Source organism: Grampus griseus, assembly GCF_964374135.1.
Source record: "Grampus griseus genome assembly, chromosome: 6".
NCBI classification, from domain to species: Eukaryota; Metazoa; Chordata; class Mammalia; order Artiodactyla; family Delphinidae; genus Grampus; species Grampus griseus.
In genome coordinates, this window is record NC_139000.1 from 4,944,639 (window position 1) to 4,962,200 (window position 17,562).

Here is a 17,562-nt window from a genome sequence, read left to right on the forward strand (position 1 = left end):
CAGCCAGCGGCGCTACAGCCAGACCTCAGCGTCAGCCAAGACTCAACCACGTGGGAACTGCAGTGCCAACCAAACCGCCCCCGGAAGCGACCGGTGGGCTGTGACCTGGGACTGCGGGGCAAGCGAGCAGGGCTCGGCCCCGACTCCGTTTCGAGTACAGAGTCGCCAACCCTCGTGACTCCCAGGGTGATGAGTCTCGTCCCACTCAGGCCGGAGCACAGTGGAAGGAGGATGGACTTCGGGGCTGATGGAGGCCTGCGTCCTGCTCGGCCCTGTTTCGGTGGGGGTCACCCCGGACCAGTCCCCCTCTCGGACAGTAGGGTTAACACCATCTGCTGCCGTGGAGCCACGGGGATAGCGGGCCCTGGAAGGCAGTGCGTGTTTAATAAACATGCCTTCTTCCGCTCCTGTCTTGGGCCTGATTCAGAAGCCCCGTCCGCCCCGGCCCCGCCCACGCCTCGCGCCCCGACCTGCACGGCTGGCTCCTTCCTTCTCCTCTCTTCCTCCAGCACACGGCGCTGCTTCTTGGTCAGGACTTCGATGAAGCCTTCCCCCACCACAGAGCCCACCTCACCCTCCTCTCCGGGGCTGGATCCGCAGTTTTCAACGCCGGCATCTGAACCAAGATTCACAAGGAAAGACAGTGAGTGGCTCCATTTACTGGGAGCCAAGAATAAGCCAACCCTACAGACACCTGGTATCTAAGGACCGGCTCAGCTCAGAGGCCAGGCTCTTAGCTGGCTTGGGCCTCAGCGTATTCACCAGGGTCTAGGAAACCCAGCTATGGTTTCTACACCCTTCTCACGGCCCCTCTAACACAGCGCTACCTCAAATCAAAGAGGCTACGGTTAAGAAAACAGTCTTCGGAGACAGACATACTGAAGTCCCAGCTCCGCTCCTAACCAGCTGTGTGACCTTGCACAAACCACTCAACTTCTCTGGGCCTCAGCTTCCCCATCTTTAAAACTGGGACACTGCAGGGCTGTTATGGGGGTTCAGCAAGGTTGTGAGCGACATGAAGGCAGGAATCCTTTCTGTTTTGCTCTTAACCCAGTACGTGCCCGGAAGCTAAGATATTCAGTGAAAGGGCAAACCCGGCAATGCACAGAGGTGGCCACGGCTCCCCATGTGGCCCGGATTCTTCTTCCCCTGAGGATGTGAGGTGACACTCACTTCCATAGTTCAGGTCAAACGGTTTCATGGTCTCTCCCTGTTCACCTGCCCTCTGGGCAGCCAGCTGGGCCTCCTTCTCTGCCTTCTCACAGGAGGCTTCAGGGATGTCAGAGGTGGCATGGGCTGCCCGCTCCAGCGTGTAGTGGCCGCTCCCACTGCTGCAGCCAAGACCTCCAGGCAAGGTGTCATCCGGGGACCTACAAAGGAAGGAGGGTCTCGTTAGCTCAGAAGTGACCAGAGGCTGGGGAAGGAGAGAGAAGGAAAAACTGCACATGCACGCACAGCACGCACACAAGCACAGCGCCCTGATCTTCGTCACTGCCTCTCAGCGTCCCCTCCGCTCAGCAGAAGCCGCTCGCTGGCGGTAGCGCGCTCTGCAAGCCCGTGTGGGGGCTGCCCCAGCACCACTGCTACGGCAGAGCCCACGGGAAAACTGCTCTCTCCCCAGCCCCTCCCCAGGGCTGATACTTCTGTCCTTTCCCACTGTGTGCCAAACCCAGTAGGGCTACAGAAAGGAGAGGGAGAAGGGGGAATGCTTAGAAAGGGGCTGCAGAACTTTCTGCTCCTCTCCTAAGACTGACCAGAGAGGAGCCCAGGCTTCGCCCTACCGCCAGCCCAGCTACTGGGGTAGAAATCAGAAGCAAAGCCAAGTCTTGGCATCTGGGGCCGAGAAAGCTAGTCTAGATGGACACCTAAAAGAACCCGCATTCTTCTGTGCCTCCTTCTTTGGGGGTACGGATTAATTACAGGCCAGGCTTCGGTGCCCTGAATTCTAAGGAGGCTGGAAGCGGTCTTCCTCAGCACGCTGGGGTGTGGCCTGTGCACGATGAGGAATGCAGGCTGCACAGCGTCTGCCCTTGCCCTGATCCCGGGCCAGGCTTGGGCACTGAGCCGACACCGAGCAACGATCGTCACCGCCCACCGAAGCCTCTAATTCTAAACGAGACGTGCTCAGCAGGCCTCAGGCAGCTCACTCCCTCCGCTTACCGCCTGGCTCTCACCAGGCGAGGTGGCAATCCCCAAAGCGGCGCTGCTTCTCGTCACTGTCGAGAAGCAAAGCCACTCAGGGAAGAGCGATCTCTGCAGGGGCTAGGAGGCCAGCACTGCCCCACGCGTTCCTGGAGGACGCCACCTGGCAGCAGCCTGGAACCAAGGAGTCTGGTGGACTGACTGGTACTCACGAGGCGCCGTGAACAGGGAGCGCCCCTCCGTGGCGGTGGCCCCTCGGCTGGACTCCGAGGAGACACACGGGGGCTGAGCTCGTGAGACAGGGACTGGGATGGGCACCACAACCACAGGGGGACCGGCGGGGCAGGGGCTCTAGGCTTAGCTCTGAAGCCACAGCAGCAGCAGCACGCCACAAGAGAAGCAGACAGCAGTGCGAGAGCCAGTGATGGACACGCTCACGGACAATGGCCTCGGCGGGCAGGCGCCCTCCTGGAGCACAACGAGGGGGAAGGAGTCGGGGCCCTGACACATGGCAGGACACGCATGCATGAAGTGCCGCCGGGACAACCGGCTAACAGAACGACAGCAACAAAAAAGAACCCGGGACTCTGTTTCCGGTTTACCTTTTGGCTTTCAAAGGCGTCCCACTCTGATGGCTCTCATAACGGGGAGAAGTCTCACCGCCACCTGGCCTAACAGGCTTCTCCCCGAACCCTCCCGGCTCCAGCTTCCGGCTCTGTCTGTCAGCGAGGGGTCTCTGGCCAGAGAAGCTCCGCTTGGCCAGCTCCTTCTTCTCGCCCGTGCTCACCCCGGGCAGGCCGTCGGCCTGGGGGTCGGGCTCGGGCCCGGGCCCGTCCCGCCTCTCCCGCCTCTCGCTGAAGTCGCTGCTCTCGGAGGCCGTCTCCCACTCCTCGTTGGCGTGGTCCGAGGAGTTCTGGTAGGCGAGCTCAGGGGACCTGCGGCCCGTGGTGCCGCTCCTGTCCCCGGGACAGGGTCTGGGCCGGCCCGGCCACTGGCCCGCCGGCAGGGGCTGCTCATCCTCCGGCCCCCACAGGCCCAGGGCCTCCCGCTCCTGCCGAAGGCGCCGGAAGCGGGGGGGCTTGTCCTGGCGCGGGGGCCGTCTTCTCCTGAAGGGCCGGTTCTCGGCATTTTCGGAATCTGCCGCGTGGTCATCTTGAAAGAAGGCCCTCTTGTCCTCCACACGGCCATCCTCGAAGCCCCGGGTGCCCAAGGCGTCGGGGTGTCTGTAGGCGTCCAGGATGTAGTCTCTGTCTGAGGGCCGCCGGGCCCCGCACGTGTCGGGGGGGCCGGACTCCTGCCAGGAGGCGCCCAGACCCCGGCTCGGCCAGGGGGCCGCCTCCTTGGCCGCGAAGGTTCTCCGGCCATATGCGCAGTTGCTCAGCCGCGGGGGGAGGGCGCGCCCGAAGGCCCGCGGGCCTCGGTTCTTGGCCTCTGGCCCGCCGTGTTCCTCGGGGCACATCCTGCCGGACCTCCAGGACTCCCTGAAGTCACCCTTCCTCCCGGCGGCCTCCTCCCTCTCCGGGAGCGCGCCCTCGTCCCCGGTCTCGGCGCCCCGCTGCCGTCGCCGCTTGGGAAGCTCCTCGTACTCAGAGCCCTCGCTGTGGGTCTCACTGGCGATCCTCCGCCGGGGCTTGGCCCGGGGGAAGTCATCTGCCAGCCCGAACTCTCGCGGTCCCCGGCCGCGGCCGCTCCTCTGGCTGCCGCCATAGAGGCCCCGCGCCCCAAGGACGCCCCCGCCACAGAGGCCGCCGCCCGCGGGCCGCCCGCGGAAAGTGAACTCTCGGAACCCGCGGCCGCGGCCCCGGGCCTGCCCCCGGCCCCCAAAGGCCTGCTCCTCATCAATGAAGATCCAGTTATTCCTCCTGGTAGGGGGGGTGTGGCTGGCCGCCCGGGCCCCGTCGGGCTGGCCATCCTCCTCCGGCCGGCTGGCCTCGCGGCCCAAGGCAGCACGGGCCGAGCCCCGGTCCTCCGAGGCAGCCGGGGCCACGCTGGCCAGCGCGGGGGCGTTCTCTTGGTCCTGGTCCTCGGCCGCCTCGCAAACGGGCCCCGTCTCCCGAGCCAGGCAGGCGCTCCCCTCTCCCAGCTCTGGCTTCACCTTGTCGAGCTCCTTCTCCTTGTCTTCCACCTTGAGGGCCTTCAGGACGGGCTTCTTGATGGGGCCAGACCTCCGGGTCCTGCTGGTCTGCTCTGGGTGCTGACTGCCGGCGCCCCGGGCTTCTGGTGTCCACTCGGGCTCCAGGGCCGGCTGTTTGCCGGGGCTCCCTTCCTTCTCCCAGGAGGAGACACTGAAGGACAGCTCCTCCTGGGGCGCCTCTTTCTCGACCCTGGTGTCTGGGTCGGCGGCCTTCGGCTGGCGGCTCACGTCCCAATCGCTATACTCTGGTTTTTTCTCAGCCGGGGCAAAGTCGGGCTCCAGTGTGGAACACCTGAGGTTTGGGGTGTGACTCCCAGGCGCGCCTGCTTCCTGAGCATTTTCTTGGGGTGGAAACAAAATCTCCTGGCCTATTCTTTGAGAAGAGACACAGCTGTCAAAGTCTGCTGGGGCCTTCTTGTCAAAAGCACTCAAGTACTCCTCCCCTCTCTCCTCAAGGAGATCGCGCCGGGCACTTACGCCCCCTGACCTTCCAGGTGAGGCAGAGTAAGAGCTTTCATTCCTGAAAAGGAACCAGAAAAATCAGTCAATGTGATTGGAGCCTGGTTCCTGGGTTCCATGCTGAACACAGTTTAGTTTTAAAAAGAAAAAAATTTTTAAAAAAAAGAAAAAGAAAAAAACATAGGCACCAACATTCGCTCTATCTTTAAACAGGTCTCAGAGATGCTGGGCCATGGGCTGGTGGCGGCCCCTGGAGTCCAGACAGTGAAGAAGTCAGTGGCCGGTGGACTCAGCGAGCAGCCGGGGATCCTCTGGTTCACACAAGCTGGAGCCGGGGCGTCCGCGGAGAGGCTGGGGCGCTGGGCCAGCACAGCCAGCTCGCCTTTACTTTCACAGGAAGGAGCCACGACACACGCACTCAACCCCGCATGCCCTGTGAGGCCCCCACCCCTCGGCCCTGCCCAAGGTTCCGCGGGATTTGCCTCTGACGCCAGGATTTCTCCCGGGCCCTCAGCTGCCATCAGCGCCTCTCACACAAAAGCATCCGGCCATCCTTATCTCACTCTCCTTCCCCAGGGGGCACCATCTCCTGGGACAGGGCCTCTTCCCAGAGCCCTATCTCAGTGAGGACCTGGAGACCCCTCCTTCAGTTCCAGGTCAGTAGGACCAAGTTTCGCCTCACCTGACATGCATGTCCACGGCCAAAGTGTCACTGGATTTCGGGTGGGGGAGCGAGTAGCCCTTGCTCTGCAACGCCATGTAACCCTCGGGGCTCCACACAGGGGCTGCATCGATGGTGGTCACTTTCCTTTCTGGCAGTGGGGGCACACAGCTCTGATCCTCAGAGCGACAGCCAGTTCCACTGAGAGAATCCTGGGCCATCATGGGTTTCATCAATCCTGAAGAAGGCAAAGAACCAATCAGTCACCTCGTTTAGCAAGCCATGGGTCAACCACAGGCCCAAAGGAGACAAGCTGCCCCAACTCTCACATGGACCCCACCTGTTTAACATCACTGAGGTCCTATCTTTCTGATCACAGAACCTCTGAAGGCACACACACATGCTATCTGAAAGGCCTGTTCAAACACCTGTAAGGTCCAATGCTAGTTCCTGGATGAAGAGCCCCTGTGTTGAAGGCTATAAAAAACTGGCAAATGGGGCTTCCCTGGTGGTGCAGTGGTTGAGAGTCTGCCTGCCGATGCAGGGGACACGGGTTCGTGCCCTGGTCCGGGAAGATCCCACATGCCGCGGAGCGGCTGGGCCCGTGAGCCATGGCCGCTGAGCCTGCGCTCCGCAACGGGAGAGGCCACAACACAGTGAGAGGCCCACGTACAGCAAAAAAGCAAAAAACAAACAAAAAAAAAAAAACCAAACTGGCAAATGGAAACTGGAACCATCAAACGGGAGAGCTCATGGGTGTCAGCGGAACGCTGGGGGGCCAGGCAGTCAGCAACGCAAGATGCCTGAAGGTCTTCTGCACAGACACAAGGAAGATGAGCTACGCTCCAGGGAGCCTACATGCGACAAGGAGCCAGCGTCTACCTGCTTCCAATCCCCTGCAAGAAGATTCAGAAAAGGACTGGGGCTTTAGCTCCTTTTATTTCTACCCCTAAGCTCGACAGTAACACTCCACATTTTGTACATGGAAGGGCAGTGGGGGATACACAAATGACACTAAACTGTTAGCTGGCCCGAGGAGACTGGGACATGCTGATGTCTCAGTCCTACCAGATACAAACCAGTCAGGGAAATGGCACCCCCACCCTCCCCGGGCCCCTCTGTCCATGTCTATCAAACAAGGGGGCTGGGCTGCTGCAGACGACATTAAAGGTCTCTCACTGGGCCAGATTCTGTGGAGAAAAGAAGATCTGATTTTTCAAATACTTCACAAAGCTAATTATTGGCCCCCAGTGTTTTTCTGCCCATCTTTTGAGATAATCTGACCAGGAAAATGGTTCTGCATTAGACCAACGGCTTTAGCCTTTCTTTTAGCTGTGGAGTGCTCCGTTCCAATGCCATCAATGTGTGGCCCCAGCACGAAGTTAGCCTGAGTCAGGTGATGGTGGGGACCCTCTCTGGAATCCTAGAACTAGACACCATTTATTAGGTACTGACCACAGGGTGTGCGGAACTGCTCCACACTGTACACGGACCTATTTTTGACAATATGGCAGCTCATATTACCTGAAAAAACCTCCCGTCACAAAAATGCTGGACAAAACACATGAAACATTTCACTCGCAGAGCTCTGTTCCCCCAAAACCGGGAAACCCCCAGGGAGCTGAAACCACAACCACGGCCAAAGCCACAAGCTGGTGCTCCCTAGAGGGGAGCCAGGGACACATCCATCAGATTTAGTAACCTACGGGCATGCTCCTAAATGCCCCCCAGGACAGGAGACGGGGCTTTTCTGCACAAGGCAGAGAGCTGCAGCTGAGATGCTGCTTAAACAAAGGCCCTCAAAGGGCTATGCCCTCAATTAAAAGGTGCATCAGAAAAATATATGCTCTTTAGTACAGGGAGATGACTGAATCTGTGTCTTGGCCTGGGCTAGGGTAGGGAAAACAGTCCTCCGTGAGGACTGTTTCATAGCCACATGCCAGCTTTCATGCAGGTCTGGAGGCAGGAGGGTGAAGTTCAGATTTATACCCCTAGAATGTTCCAGAAACTTCCTGAGTTAAAATAAAGGGTAGTTCTAGGCTGGCAGAAGAAAACATAAAACCACACTGGAGGGATATACCCTCAAACCAAGCTATACTAGATCCCCACGATAAATAAAGCTCTGCTGAAAATGAACTCACAATCCAAAATTACCAGAACACTGTGTGGAAAACAATCGCTATGAGTCCATGGTAAGCCCACGGGATTATATACCTTCCTCAAGAACTTCCGGTAACAAATTAAAATGTGAAGCACTAGAAAATTATGTTTTAAATGATTACAAGCATAAAGGAAGGAATTAAAAACTTACGAAAAATATAAGACACACAAAAATGACAGATTTGAGGAAAAAATTCTGGTAATAAAAATACAGTCACTGAAATTAAAAACTCCCTGGACAGTAAAAAAAAAAAAAAAAAGAAAAAAAAAAAAAGAGCAGATCAGACACAGTTGGAGAGAAAAGAGAATTGGAAAATAGTTGAAGGATTTTCCCAGAAGGCACCACAGAGGTTAGCTCTCTTATATATTTAAGAGACTTGGAAGGCAGAATGAGAAGGCACAAAATAATCTAAGTGGGCGACCTAGGAAGAAAGGATATAAAGAATGAGGAAAAAGCAAAATCTGACATAATTAGAAGAGAATTTTCCAGAAGTGATGAAAGACATACATCCTCAGATTCGAGCACTGTGAGTTCTAAGCAGAATAAGGTAAGGATAGATATAGATATATACCTAGACACAGCATACTGAGAAGGAACTACAGGAGACCAAAGACAAAGAGAAGATCTTAAAAGCAGCCAGAAAGAAAACAGTAGATTACCCAGACACGAATCAGACACATGAGCCAGAAAACAAGGAATACTATCTTCACAGTACTAAAAGAAAGTAACTGCCAACCTCGAGCTCTATACCCAGCTACACTATCATTCAAGAGAAAGAGTGACATCAAGACTTTCTCAGGCGAAGACTATCTACTGCCAAAACAACTTTCCTGAAGACCTGGACAGAATGTACTTCATGAAGAAATAAATGGAATCCAGATGGAAGGATAAGCAGCAAAGAAACTAGTAAACATCCAGGCAAGTCTGAAAAAGAATAGGTCGAACAAAACAACAAATAATAGCTGATTTGGTGGGCATAAAAAAAAAGTGGAACTAAAATTCCAGGCAAAAATAACAAGACTGATGAGCAGGTAGTTAGAGCTCAGGTTCAGGGTAAAGATACGGATTAGCTTTTGCTAAGTCAAGGGTGCATGTTAGAATTTAATGCAACCATTCACACAGTAGAAATAGAATGTAGAAGGAAAACAAAAAGAATAGGAAAACTTATCACCAAAAAAAGAAAAAGAAAAGCACAGAAAAGAGGGATAAACAGAAAGCATAAAATAGGAGAGTAGGAAATCTGAATATAATAATCCCAATAAATCTAAAGGGAACGACTTTGGCAACTGAAGTCACAGAGCTTCAAAGTGGATAAAACCATACACACCTTACACGTACAAAGATATTCTCCTCCAAAAAGGGCTCAGAGAGGCCTGACGGTAAAAAGTTGGCGGAAGATACCACATAAATACTAATCGAAAGAAAACTGGAATAAAATGATTACCAGGTAGAGTAGACATCAAAGGTAGAAAGCACAACTAATGATAACAAAGGTGCTATAAGAAGATAAAAGGAACAAGATGAAGTCCGGCTTCCAGACAGATAAAGCAAAAACTGACAGGTTTACAAGATTTGACAAAATCCACATCATGGTGGGAAATGTTCACACACCTCTTAGTAACTGATCAAGGGGATAAAACACTGTGATGATACAGACATTTGTACAGCACAATTAGCAAGCACGATGTAATGGACCACGTCCAACTGGAGAATACATTCTTCTCAAGCCCTTGAGTGAAATTCGACCTGCCACTTTTAAAAATAAAGTTCTACTGGAAAGCAAACACACCCATTCACTCACTATTGTCTACAGCTGCTTTTGCTCTACAACAGCAAAACTGAGTAGCAGTTCAAAGCCTAAAATATTTATTATCTGGCATTAATAGAAAAAGTTAGTGACCGCTGATCTATATCATACAGACCATGTTATCCGACCACGCGGCAGCCACATTAGAAATTAACACCATAAAGATGGTATTAAAACTTTACATTTGGAAATTTTACAACATGCCATAAAAAATCACTCAAAAAAAGATAAAATCAGACTAACATTTAGAACTGTACGATAATAAAAATGTATCTTAAAACTCATAGAGGCTCATAGCTCAGGTGAGACTTAAATACATGAGAAAAGTCAGAAACTAATGAGCTCATCAACATAATCAGTTAGAAAAAAACAAAATACTTTCAATGGAAATAATGAGGGGGAAAAGAAAGCAAAGTTAATGAAATAAAAACCAAATAAAATACAGGAATTAAGAAATCCAAAAGATGCTTTTTAAAAGTAGCTTTAGGGGTTTCCCTGGTGGCGCAGCGGTTGAGAGTCCTCCTGCCGATGCAGGGGACGCAGGTTTGTGTCCCGGTCCGGGAAGATCCCACATGCCGCGGAGTGGCTGGGCCCGTGAGCCATGGCCGCTGAGCCTGCGCTCCGCAACAGGAGAAGACACAACAGTGAGAGGCCCGCGTACCGCAAAAAAAAAAAATTAAAAAAATAAAATAAAAAATAAATTCAGTTTATTAAAAAAAAAAAAACAGCATTAAAAAAATGGCATTAGGACTTCCCTGGTGGCACAGTGGTTAAGAATCCGCCTGCCAATTCAGGGCACACGGGTTCGAGCCCTGGTCCGGGAAGATCCCACATGCCACGGAGCAACTAAGCCTGTGCGCCACAACTACTGAGCCCACACACCACAACTACTGAAGCCTGTGTGCCACAACTACTGAGCCTGCACTCTAGAGCCCGCAAACCACAACTACTTGAAGCCTGCGCACCTAGAGCCCGCAACAAGAGAAGCCACGGCAGTGAGAAGCCTGCACACCACAACAAAGAGTACCCCTGCTCGCCGCCAACTAGAGAAAGCCTGCACGCAGCAACGAACACACTATGCAGCCAAAAATAAATAAATTTTTTTTAAAAAAAGGGCATTAGACAAACCTTGGGAAAGACTAATCAAGGAAAATAAGAGAGAAAACACAAAGAACATTAAAGAATGGAAAGACGGACAAAACAACATGGCAGAGATATAAAAATTAATTAAAGCAATTTACAATGCATAATCTTAAGGTCTCTTCCTGACGATTCTTTGTGCGAGGTACTACCGTACCCTCATTTTGGGAAGTAAAACTCAAGACTGGATATGTGACTTGCAAAGAGGTCAGACTGGAATCCAGGTGGGTCTGTCTACCTCCCAAGGCAATACCCTTAAACACCACACTGTCCTGAGTTCCACAGGGATGGCCCACTGGACCACGGTGCTTACCCGAGGGATGTAGGGCTGAGGGATAGAAATCCACTGGGGTCCGAGTGGGTGGGATTCGTGGGTCCATGTAGGAAGGCATCATCATCCACCTGGGGTCGAAGCCCAGCATCTGAGGATGGTGCGGGTAGAAGGTGCGCTGCGGGTGGGGCGGCGGAGGGCACACCGGCTGCCAGTGCTGCATCCTGTACAGCTGCTCCTGACCAGGGAGAGACACCCAGTTGGGCAGGTGCTGCGGGGCAGAGAGGCAGTGCGTGTGCACGCACACACACTCTTCCAGCTTTCCATCAGGTGGCAGAGACAACCCACCCAGAACAGAAGACCACAGAGGGGAGGCCCCAGGGGCATTACAGCATTCAGGCTCTGGCTCTCTCCCAGGACTGACAGACAGTCGTGCCATCATCGCAACTGGGCCCTTAGGCTCCTCTGCAGGCTGGGCTTTCATTTAGATCAAACACTCTCCTGGAGCTGACATGTGACCGGCACAGCTCCCAGGGCATATCTCCCTGTCGGCACCACCACCAGACGACACTCCTCCGCCTCCCCTCCTTCTGCCCCTTCAATCCACCCTCCTCACTCCGACGCCCTGACCACGTCAGGAGTCTTCAAGGGTCCTCCGCGGCTCTGCCTCTAACAGCCCGGGTCCGACAGGGCTGCACGTGACCTACAGGGCCCTGCGGGTCCTGCCCCACCCACCTCTCCAGCATCGCCTCCCACGACTGCCCCGGCCCTCCACTCCACATGCCTGCCTGCCCGCCCGCCCGCTTCCGGTCTTGGAAACACGCCAGGCCCTCTGTTCCCTCCGGCCCCAAACCCGCTCAGCCCTACCCATGCTTCAGGTTTTGGCTTAAAGAGCACTGCCTCTGCGAACCCGCCACAGTTCCTGAGGCAAGACCAGGTCCCCCGTCCTCGGCTCCCACAGCACTGGTGCTTCTCCTGTGTAACTGTTGTTGGTTGTTTCCCTCCCTAAACCAAGAGACTACATGCCAAGTTCACTGCAGTATCCTCACCTCTACCACCAGACTTGGTAGGAAGAAAATTCACTGCACAAAAGGACACACGTAAAGCATCAATAGAGTATTAAAAATCAAGAACCTGGACCCAGTGAGGGTTCATCTCAGACCCTGCTCCACAGCACCAGTGACCTCCAGGGCTGCCCTCACAACTGCGTCCCGAACCAGCATTCTGGCAGGATGCAGGTGCAGAGCCAGACAAGGAGGACACACCCTTTCCTGCCAGCCGGCTGGCACAATCCCAGCCTGGGCTGGATTCCCTGGAAGGCTCGCCAGGGCTCAGGGCACTTCTTCGGAGCACTCAGAACTCAGTAAGCAGAACTCCGCTGGTCTCTGCCCACAGCTCCTCCTCCTGTCTAGACCCCAGCTCCCCAGGGAAGCAGACCAGACAGTCTGCTTTCCAGACTCCTTCAGGCTGCTCTGACACGTCAGACTTCTTTCTAATCTTAAGGACGGGTTTACCTGTCACTGCCCCACAGAAGAGTTACCTAGAGCAACTGTTACTACTGTGTCTGGCTCGAGTTACTCCAGAGATCTCTCCAGTCAGCAGTAATTCTTCGCCAAGCCCGGGAGTAACTGCACGGCGCCTGCTCACAGCACAATGCTACACGAGCACAAGGAATGTAACTTACTGCTTAGAGCACAGGACATGGTGAGCTTTTGGAATGCTTCCTAGGAGCCCAAGGAAAGCAGGGTCTGGGGGTGAACGTTTTAAAGGCAACTAAAAGAGATTCTGGGGAAAGGCGGAGACTTTGATCTGTGTCTCCAGGGCACCCACGTTCTGAAACTTTTTCGATTATTAACAATAATTTACTGCACACCTAGCTGCTGAACTAAGTAACGTCCACGCGTGATCTGTTTCCCACCCAAATGCATTGTTCATCAGTAATAAGCTTCACCGATTATGCCTGTAAGACAAACAACTGCCGGTGAGTGGTTCCAGCTCAGCAATATCACCAGGCCTGTAAGAGACTGCTGGAATTACAACCATTACCCATATGATCTTCCTCAGAGCAAAGAGTAGGTCCTTCGTAAGATTCATGGAGCACCATTAAAGATGATATTGATCACACCGGTAAACCAGTTTACAGGCATCATAGAACCCTCACCGCTGTGCCGAGAGGCAGGGACTCATTCCTTCCGCTTTACACTGACCCGCCCAAAGCCACACACAGCTGAATAAGCTGCACCAGCAGGACCAGAACCCAAAGCTGTCTTGATTCAAAACCTACAAACCTACATTCTTAACGGAACGCTAACACGCCTCTCTCGGAGGCTCTCCAAGCAGCTCGCAGGCCTTCCCTACTCCTTGGGAGGCACCCAGGGTGCGGCCGCTGTCAGTGTAGGGAGTGGCCACCGTGTGCAACTCTGGATGAAAACCACTCAGGCACCACTACCCAGTCCTTACCGGCATTAGACAACAGGGTCCACGAATTGCCACCAGGGGCTTTCATCCACAGGGGCTGACGCCCCGAGGCCCTCACTCCCCGCACCCCTGCTGCTGACTGGCGTATACGAGGGTGGGTTTCTATTGTCTGTTCTACTGGAAGGGGGCGTGGGGAAAGGAGAGGGGACAGCCACTCCACGGGCAGGTCTGTTCACACCTACTGAGCGACTCCTGTTTACCTGCTGCTGCTGCTGGCGCTGGAACCTGGGCGGAAGCGACTTCTGGTACTTGCTGAACTCCTGCGCGGGGGACCCAGGCTCCCTGGCCCGCTCGTCACTGCCGCCGCTCTGAGCCACAGCTGGAGGAGCTGTAGGGGCTTCTTCCGAAAACGTGCTGGGGGCTTCCTGGGCAGAGAACTCGGGGGAGCCTGCGGAACAAAGAAGCAGGGAAACGGCCCAGTGAGCTCACCAAAGCTCAGCTGAGCGATGTCCAGGGCAGACGCTTTTTCCTGTTGGCAGTCCTCAAACCCGGCACTGTGCTACATGCTCCCCACGCACAAGCTCACGGACTCCCCCACATCGTCATCGCTCCAGAGGGGAGAAAACTAAGGGTCGAGAGATCAGAGGAACCGCCTGAGGTCACACAGTCAGCAGGAGAGCCGGGATGTGGTTCCGGGTGGGAGGGGCTCTGTTAAAACAGACCCCAGTAAAGCAGAGCGGTTGGGGCTCAACAAGAGCCCCACATCCACCCTCCACCCAAGGCTGTGTGAGCCGGCCGGCCAGGCAGCCCCGCTGGCCCGTGTCCTCATCTGTTCAATGAGGGCAACAACTGCACCTACCCCACCGGGCCTCCGGAGAATTAATTCGCTGAGACGATCCACGTAATGCACTTAAAATAGTGCCTGACAAGAAGTAAGTACTCACCACAGCCTCCCATATCACTCTTCTCCCTGAAAGTCCCTTCTTTCTTGCCCCATCCCAGCTTTGCATTCTTTCTTTTGTCCAGCTTTATTGAGATATAATTGACATTTTGTGCTCTTAAATCTACCGCAGGAGGCAAACAAACGCCAATGCAAAGCCTTGGGGACCCAGCGTCCCAGAGGAACACTGACAGGCAGGGCAGGTGCAGAGGGGCTCAGGGCACACCCCACACCCAGGCCCAAGCTCGCTCCCCGCCATCTACTTCCTGGACTCTCCACTGCCCCCGCTCAGTGAGTCCCTGACACTGGGCCCAGGCTTCACTCAGACTTCAGTGACAGGACATTTATTTACAGGAGGACAAGGGTCGATTTCTCTGAGTTCCTCAGCCAGAAGGGCTCTGATGGCCATCGTATCACCAATAAGACTTCCCTGGAGAAGCTCTCAGCGACTGAAACTAACATCAGGCCCCTCTCTACTTGAGAGTTGGTTTTAGTTGATTCAAGAAAGTCACAAAAAACACAGCTGATCCCGTTCTTTAAAACTGCAGCAAGAGACGCCCTCCACCACCTAACGCTATTCAGCGTCTCTTGCGCAGCCACGCGATCCACTCCTCTTAGAATAACTGTCGGGGAAAATGTATGCTAACAGCAGGCAGGCTTCTTTCAATGTCCCGAGAGAGATCCTGTGCTCCTACTGAAGTCCTCCGGCACCCGCGTCTTCAGTCGAGCCGGGTGGTAACACCGGCAATGACAAAACCGGTGGCGTTGCCGTGAGTACGTGAGTGCTTTTCTGCATCTAGAAATCGCCAAGTGCTTCGTGCACACGCTCCCCCGTGGGCCCTCAGCATGCGGGGAGGTACAAGCTCTCGTCAACCCACTTCACAGACTCGGGAACGCGCGCCAGAGACGTGAGGCGCCTGGATAGCTGGTTTAAGCAGTAGAAATGGGATGTGAACCCAGGCACCTGGCCCAGGCCGAGACTCTTAACGACCGGGACTCCCACACGTCAGCTGTGAGCCACGGTGGTGCTAAAAAGCCAGGGAGACGCAGACAACCAACCAGCGACACAGCGTAGGGTTTCCAGGTCATGGGACAGGGCCCTACAGCTCACCTCTGCGGACAGCTGGGCCATTCTCCTGTGGGGCGCCTGGAGATCGGGGCGCCTCCTTCCCCGCCGGCTCCTGGGCCCCGCCCGCCTTCTGAGCCCGCCTGCACTTCTGGTCCAGCTGCTTGAGTTTGGCGGCACAGGCGGCCAACCTCTCCTCCCGGGCCCGGCGCTCCTCCTCTTCCCGGCGCTTTCGGGCTCGCTCCACGGCCTCGGACATCTCCGACTGGACGAACTTCTGCCTCGGGGGTGGCTTGTCCTCTTTGTCCTCGACAGACTGCTGCCGGAACACACTGCCCACGGAGGACTTCTGCCGAGAGGAGACGGTCTCAGATGAAACGCACATCACAACCCGGGCACAGGCGCCCCCAGGATGGGATGGGCTCTCCTTCCCAGGACCCTCACGCACCTTAGAGAGGCAGCGCGGCCCCGCGGCAGGCGGACCTGGGTTTCAATCCTGCTCTGTCCTTTACTATATTTGGAATGAGGCTTGGGTGAGCGCCAGTGTTCTACACCTTAGTTTCTCGTTTTGAACGGTAATAAAGGAAGCCCTCGGGATTGTGAAGGTACACTGAGTCGTTTGCAAAGCACTCAACGCCGTGACAGACACGCAGGAAACACTGAGAAAATGGACGCTCTCACCACCACTACTGAGCACACAAGATTAGGGCCTCGGGCTTCCCCGGCGCCGCAGTGGTTGAGGGTCCGCCTGCCGATGCAGGGGAAACGGGTTTGTGACCCGGTCCGGGAGGATCCCACATGCCGCGGAGCGGCTGGGCCCGTGAGCCGTGGCCACTGAGCCTGCGCGTCCGGAGCCTGTGCTCCGCAACGGGAGAGGCCACAACAGTGAGAGGCCCGTGTACCAAGAAAAAAAAAAAAAAAAAGATTAGGGCCTCCACAGCTAAATACCAAGGGCAGGAAAGCACACACTCATCATTTCTTAGCCACAAAACTGCTCTACTGCTTCTCCCACGACAATACATACACCTCTGGATATGAAGGGCCACAAGAAATTGAAATTCACACTCAGACATAAGGTTTCAAAGTGATTCTTTATATATAAAAATAAATAAGCATCTCTAAAAACATCCCTTTTGGATATTTCATCCACTTTCGAATCTCCCGCTCGTTGTCAGTTACTGGACAAACAACCGGGTGCCACCAATGCAGCGTGAAAAACTACCAACACTGGGAAGATTTCTCACTGATTGGCAGGAAGTGAAGCTGCAGGCAGAACATGCAATAATAGATGACGGGCGTGTTTAACTGGACCCCAGCCACCGGAATTCCAATGAGGTATGACTAGCAAAAAAATATATACAACTTCCTGTTTTGAGCGGTAGTTACACAGATGTATATAATTGTCAAAAAGTCATCAAACATAAAAAAACAAGATCTATGCCTTTTTGTGTATGTTAATTACACCTCCATAAAAGCAATATGTCACACAGTGACTGTAGCCAAGGAGTTTTCTCCTAAAAAGTAACTTCTCATAATCCAGAGACAATTGCTACAATCATAAGATTATAAACTTCTAATTTAGAAGCACGAAGGTACTTTTTACCAAAGTGTGCACTCTTCTCCTTTGCCCTTGACCGCTGCCATCTGTCCATGCTCCGTAAAGGCTGTGCCCTGTCTCACCCCACGGCTCATCTATCCCATGACCTACCTTATCCCCTGGTGTTCAATACATCCTTGCAGATGATCCTTAAGGCCTATCCCTGACTATTATTCCCTTCAGAATTTCCCAGAAATGAAACAGAATCAAAGGCTATACTCTTGAGGCACATCATCAAGACTACAGATGTGCCTTTCAGAGCTGCCCGAAGATGAGCTATCATTTTATAAACTAAATGTTCTGCAAAATATTTAAAGTGTGAAAATCTTTTCAGAAATTTGGATCCATAAAAGTTATAGAGATTTTATCTTTGTTGACTCTATTCAGATAATTCAGTGTTGTTATAAGCAGATAAAAGTGAAATCTTCTTTTGAACACTGAGCAACCCCAGTATGTGAATGAAATTTGGATTAACTGCAAGGTAATTTACAAGAGTCGTATTGTGTCTATCTTCACTCGTGTCCCCTGTACCGAGCACTGTTACTGTATACTGAGATGCGGAACAGGAGCCCTTTAAATAGCAAAGTGCATCGAAAAGGGCAATGTTGCCAAAGCGTATTTAAATTAACGCCTCCCCATCCCCAGCTCTGCCCCTCCTGCTCAATTCAGTCCGAAAGTCACGCGAGGTGGCAGAACAAGGCAGGCACCTGGTGCCCGGGAGTCAGAGAGCTCAGGGCAGGTGGTCAGAGCCCAGGGCAGGTGACGA

At 53.9% G+C, this 17,562-nt stretch overlaps 1 protein-coding gene across 15 annotated transcripts in view; it reads right to left on the reverse strand.

The window, feature by feature from the left end:
* The window catches only part of PRRC2B (proline rich coiled-coil 2B), a 139,861-nt gene that overhangs the window by 19,507 nt on the left and 102,792 nt on the right, over nucleotides 1-17,562 (reverse strand). For all 15 annotated transcript variants that reach the window (XM_082657064.1, XM_082657065.1, XM_082657071.1 and 12 more), the window contains 7 exons: nucleotides 15,245-15,548; nucleotides 13,454-13,641; nucleotides 10,818-11,013; nucleotides 5,418-5,634; nucleotides 2,745-4,796; nucleotides 1,174-1,370; nucleotides 471-616 (listed from right to left, as the gene is read on the reverse strand). In XM_082657064.1, the coding sequence (XP_082513190.1) occupies nucleotides 471-616; nucleotides 1,174-1,370; nucleotides 2,745-4,796; nucleotides 5,418-5,634; nucleotides 10,818-11,013; nucleotides 13,454-13,641; nucleotides 15,245-15,548 (3,300 nt within the window). The remainder of the gene's footprint in view (nucleotides 1-470; nucleotides 617-1,173; nucleotides 1,371-2,744; nucleotides 4,797-5,417; nucleotides 5,635-10,817; nucleotides 11,014-13,453; nucleotides 13,642-15,244; nucleotides 15,549-17,562) is intronic.